The following is a 4,310-nucleotide window of genomic DNA, read 5'->3' on the forward strand; positions in this document are numbered from 1 at the left end:
TCAAGAGAGCCTGTCAAGCTTAATTATTATGCCATTCTTGTGCTACACCGTATGTTATTGCATTGGTTCCACACACAGGTAAGTAGTTCGCTGGACAAATGTTAGAAGAGTACTTGCAATTAGGCAATAAAAGAAAGAGAGAGAGAGAGAGAGAGAGAGAAAAAAACACTGAGCTTAAAAAAGATACTCAGAACAGCAATTCTACAACCTTTATTTACTCACCACTCTTTTTTCTTCAGATATGGCCACTGTTTGTGTCGAGAAGATAATAAAGATAACAGTTTATTTTATTTCATGTTATGACAAAAGGAAATACTCTGAGCTAAAAAAAAATAGCAAAGATAGCAAAGATAAATTAAGATGATCAATAATGTGTATATTTGATTGAAAGAATGAAACTTTTCTTTATGAACCAAATTGTGTATATTGCATATTTCCTCATGTGACAAATTAGCAACATTTAAACAACCGTTTTTTTTAATAATCATAATCGTTATATTACTCACCCAGAACACAGATAATGACAGTGCCACCTAGTGCAACCATTGTTCCCAAACTGAGAGTCAACTCACTCAACTGATGCTACAAAACTGAACTAAGTGATTATACAATCAGATATTTATAGCAGCCATGCAGACCGTCCATCCCACTGACTCATCACATCACATCATCAGAGGGAGGAACAAACTAAGCACCTTTCGATTGATAGATTTAGTTTAGGTGGTATGTTTGTATTTTAATATTAACAATAACTTTGTGTAAAGAGTTTATCATGAGTAGCATGCAATTTAATCTGATTCCCTCAAATCAGTCAAAAACTGTTTAACATGGCGAACTGTTTAGATTACTTCAAAATAAAAAAGTACAAAAATGTTCTAGGCCTATAATTTTTTTGTGCACGTTTATCTGTCTTGTCCAAGGCAAGGCTGTTTTTAATAATTGTTAAAAATGTGATGTAGAAACACTGTAACTGCAACTAGTTGCGTCAGTCACTTTTCACATACAAAATGTATTTTTCATCATGCCTGACTTAATAAATTATATGTATATAAGTCGACTTTACATCATTTGTAATAAATGATATTTAGACATCAACAGTTTTTTTTTTTAATTATATTTGCATATAAGAAGCAATTGAAACTGTCAACAGTGCAGTCAGTGTAATTATTGTTCCTATGAAGACACTGAGCAACCGTTGCCTCCACCCAAAGAGGTGGCAAGAAAACTAATGACACTTGCCATTCAGACTGTGTAGTCATGGCACGCCACGTATAGAGAGGTGTATAAGAAACTGATGCTAAATCTCTGGGATATTTATCCCAGAAGGTATTTATCTGGACACGCCTGTTTTGTGATTATAGTATTTAATGGCATCAGTTTGCTCCCTGGGACACGTCACTGTTGTTATGTAATTATATAAAGACTGTTCTGGGAAATATATTGTGTCCTAGATAAGTTTTACAGTGTAATCTAAGATGAATAAATCAAGCAATTGATTAAATTATATTTAAGAATTGTTTCATTGTATTTTCTAAAATACAGTTTGGGTCCCTCTTTTCAATTAGATTTATGGTGTTTTTCACCTATTAACCTCCACAAGAAAAACAATAGCACATTCAAAAACAGTATAATTGTTTGTAGCACAAAACTTGCAATGATCTAACATAGTATAAAGTCACAGGTTCTTGTCTTTCCAAGATTTGAGAGAGAAAACAGAACCAAACAGAACAGTTTTGGTATGCAATATTTATTCATAGATTAACCCATTACACATTCAGGCCATAATGAATGAGACATGAGTACAATAAAGCTTGAAGACTAAAAGTCTGTCTAAAGCTTAATTATTATGCCATTCTTTTGCCATGCTTGTAGATGAGTGATTTAACAATGGCCTTGCTTCCGGATTAAAATTTTAGTTTTTGATGTCCTAAAAAGACAGAGATTAATTCAAAGATTAAAGTCTGAAGGTCTGGTGACAGATCTTTAAGCAATCCATTTTTAAACTTATATTTTGTTTAAAAATGCATTAATATTTAGACTTACTTTGCTGCAGCACACAGTTCACATTCATTGTTGTATGTTTTTCCATTGGTTCCACACACAGGTAAGTAGATCATTGGGCAAATGTTAGAAGAGTACTTGCAATTAGGCTTGTACTAAAAAAAAATATTGACTGACATTAAAAAAGGAACTCAGAACAGCAATTTTAGAACCTTTATTTACTCACCACTCTTGTTTACTCACCACTCTTGGTTTTGCTCCTTCACATATGACCACTGTTTATGTCAAGAAGATAACAAATCAGCAACATCCTAACAACCGTTTCTTTATAATCATAATCATTATATTACTTACCCAGAGCACAGATAATGACAATGACACCCCGTGCAACCATTGTTCCCAAACTGAGAGTCAGCTCACTCAACTGATGCTATAAAACTGAACTAAGTGAATATACAATCAGATATTTATAGGAGTCATGCGCAGACAGTCCATCCCACTGATTCATCACATCATACATCATCAGAGGGAGGAACAAAAAAAAAACTAAACTAAAGCACCTTTAGTTTGACAGATTTTGTTTAGCTGGTAGATGTTTGTAATTTAATATAAACAATAACTTTGTGTAAAACGTGCATCATGCACTCTTAAAAATAAAGGTGCTTTAAAAGGTTCTTCAAGCGATGCCATAGAACAGTGATTCTCAAACTTTTTACAGTGGCGTACCCCCTGGGGCATTTAACATTCTTCTATGTACCCCTACAATATTTAAGGGGTATAATTTTCCTCTTTAAATTGAGTAACACGTTAATTTTTACCTTTTATAGAGGTATCTTTTATGTCATATTCTTAACATTCTATTAAGTGTACTATTAATTTGTGACCCTGGACCACAAAACCAGTCTTAAGTAGCACAGGTATATTTGTAGCAATGGCCAAAAATACTTTGTATGGGTCAAACATGTATGGGTCCAGGGTAACATATACTAAAAAAAGCAATAAATGATGGTAAAATATGTGATTAAGTGCGCCTGCTAATAAATGCTAATAGGCGCCTGCTAATAATGCATATGGCAGAAGATGAAGACAGAGTTTCACCATACCCTCTGACTCCAAGCCTCCATTTGCGAAAAAGCCAACATTCACCAAAATACATCTAATGCTGATAATATAATGTCAACACTCTCTAATATTATCAACACAAGAGGTGGTGCTCTGGAATCCATGGTGCAAACCGTCTGTGTGGAAATAAAAGAACTGAAAAGTAAAATGCTTTACATTGAAAAATGTATTGACAGGGGTGAACAGGCTGTGTATGGATTGGTTGATGGATTTAGAATGTTATGGTAGGCGCTGGAACCTGCGGCTCCATGGATTACCAGAAACGACCAAAGAGAACGTGCGAGAAGAGGTTATCAGTGTTTGCCAAGAAGTGCTACCCCATGAAGCAGCAAAACTTCCAGATGTTATAGATGTCGCTCATCGACTGGGTACCAGACACACTAACTAAGGACACTTGCCATTCAGACTGTGCTGTCATGGCACACCATGGAGAGGCGTATAAGAAACTGTCTCTGGGATATTTATCCCAGATGGTATTTATCTGGACGCGCCTGTTTTATGATTATAGTATTTATTGCCATCAGTTTCGCACCTTGGGACACATCACTGTTGTTATGCAATTATATAAAGACTGTTCTAGAAAAGATTTTGTGAATATTGTGTCCAAGTGGCATGCTCAGCCACGGATCCCACAGTCACGATTTGCCAAAGACCTTAACACTTGGTCATGGTGCCAGCGATATCTCCTTTCCCCCAGTACCTTTGGGCAGGCACTTAGGATGTGCTCCAGGGTGCCCCTCTTCTGGCACAGCTGGCATGCTGGGGTGCTTGCAATTCCCCAACAATGCAGATTGGCCGGGCTGGGAAGAACGTCATACACTGATTGGATGAGAAACTTGATGCGTAATGGTTCCTCTCTCCAGAGCTCTGACCAGGTGACTTTATGAGCTTCTGCATGCTCCCATCTGGTCCACACTCCTTGTTTGCCCATGCTGACTATTTTGTTGTAGCACTCTTCCTCCACCTCTGCTCTTATCTCATTCTGTTTCAGCTAATGCTTCTCCTTTTCTTGGGCTCTATCATATTGTGGTTTGCAAAAAATATCCAGTCCTGCCTGTCTCACCGCCATTGTGCCCACCACAATGCTATGCCGCAGATGTGCTTCCTCCCTATGGACAGCTCCCTGTGCCTGCCACTTCCTTCCAGCCTTTACCTGAATTCCTGCAGATGCAGCCTTTATATCAGAA

At 37.0% G+C, this 4,310-nt stretch overlaps 1 protein-coding gene across 1 annotated transcript; it reads right to left on the reverse strand.

Annotated features, from left to right (window-relative positions):
* Positions 1 to 1,731: 1,731 nt before the first annotated feature.
* Positions 1,732 to 2,427, reverse strand: LOC141287922 (serine protease inhibitor Kazal-type 1-like). The gene is made up of 4 exons (XM_073820020.1): positions 2,356 to 2,427; positions 2,245 to 2,276; positions 2,044 to 2,156; positions 1,732 to 1,927 (listed from the first exon to the last, which is right to left on the reverse strand). The coding sequence occupies exons 1-4, from the start codon at positions 2,393 to 2,395 to the stop codon at positions 1,882 to 1,884; spliced, it is 231 nt and encodes a 76-aa protein (XP_073676121.1). The 5' UTR covers positions 2,396 to 2,427; the 3' UTR covers positions 1,732 to 1,881.
* Positions 2,428 to 4,310: the final 1,883 nt, after the last annotated feature.

The sequence above is a fragment of the Garra rufa genome, chromosome 16, assembly GCF_049309525.1.
Source record: "Garra rufa chromosome 16, GarRuf1.0, whole genome shotgun sequence".
Lineage (NCBI taxonomy): Eukaryota > Metazoa > Chordata > Actinopteri > Cypriniformes > Cyprinidae > Garra > Garra rufa.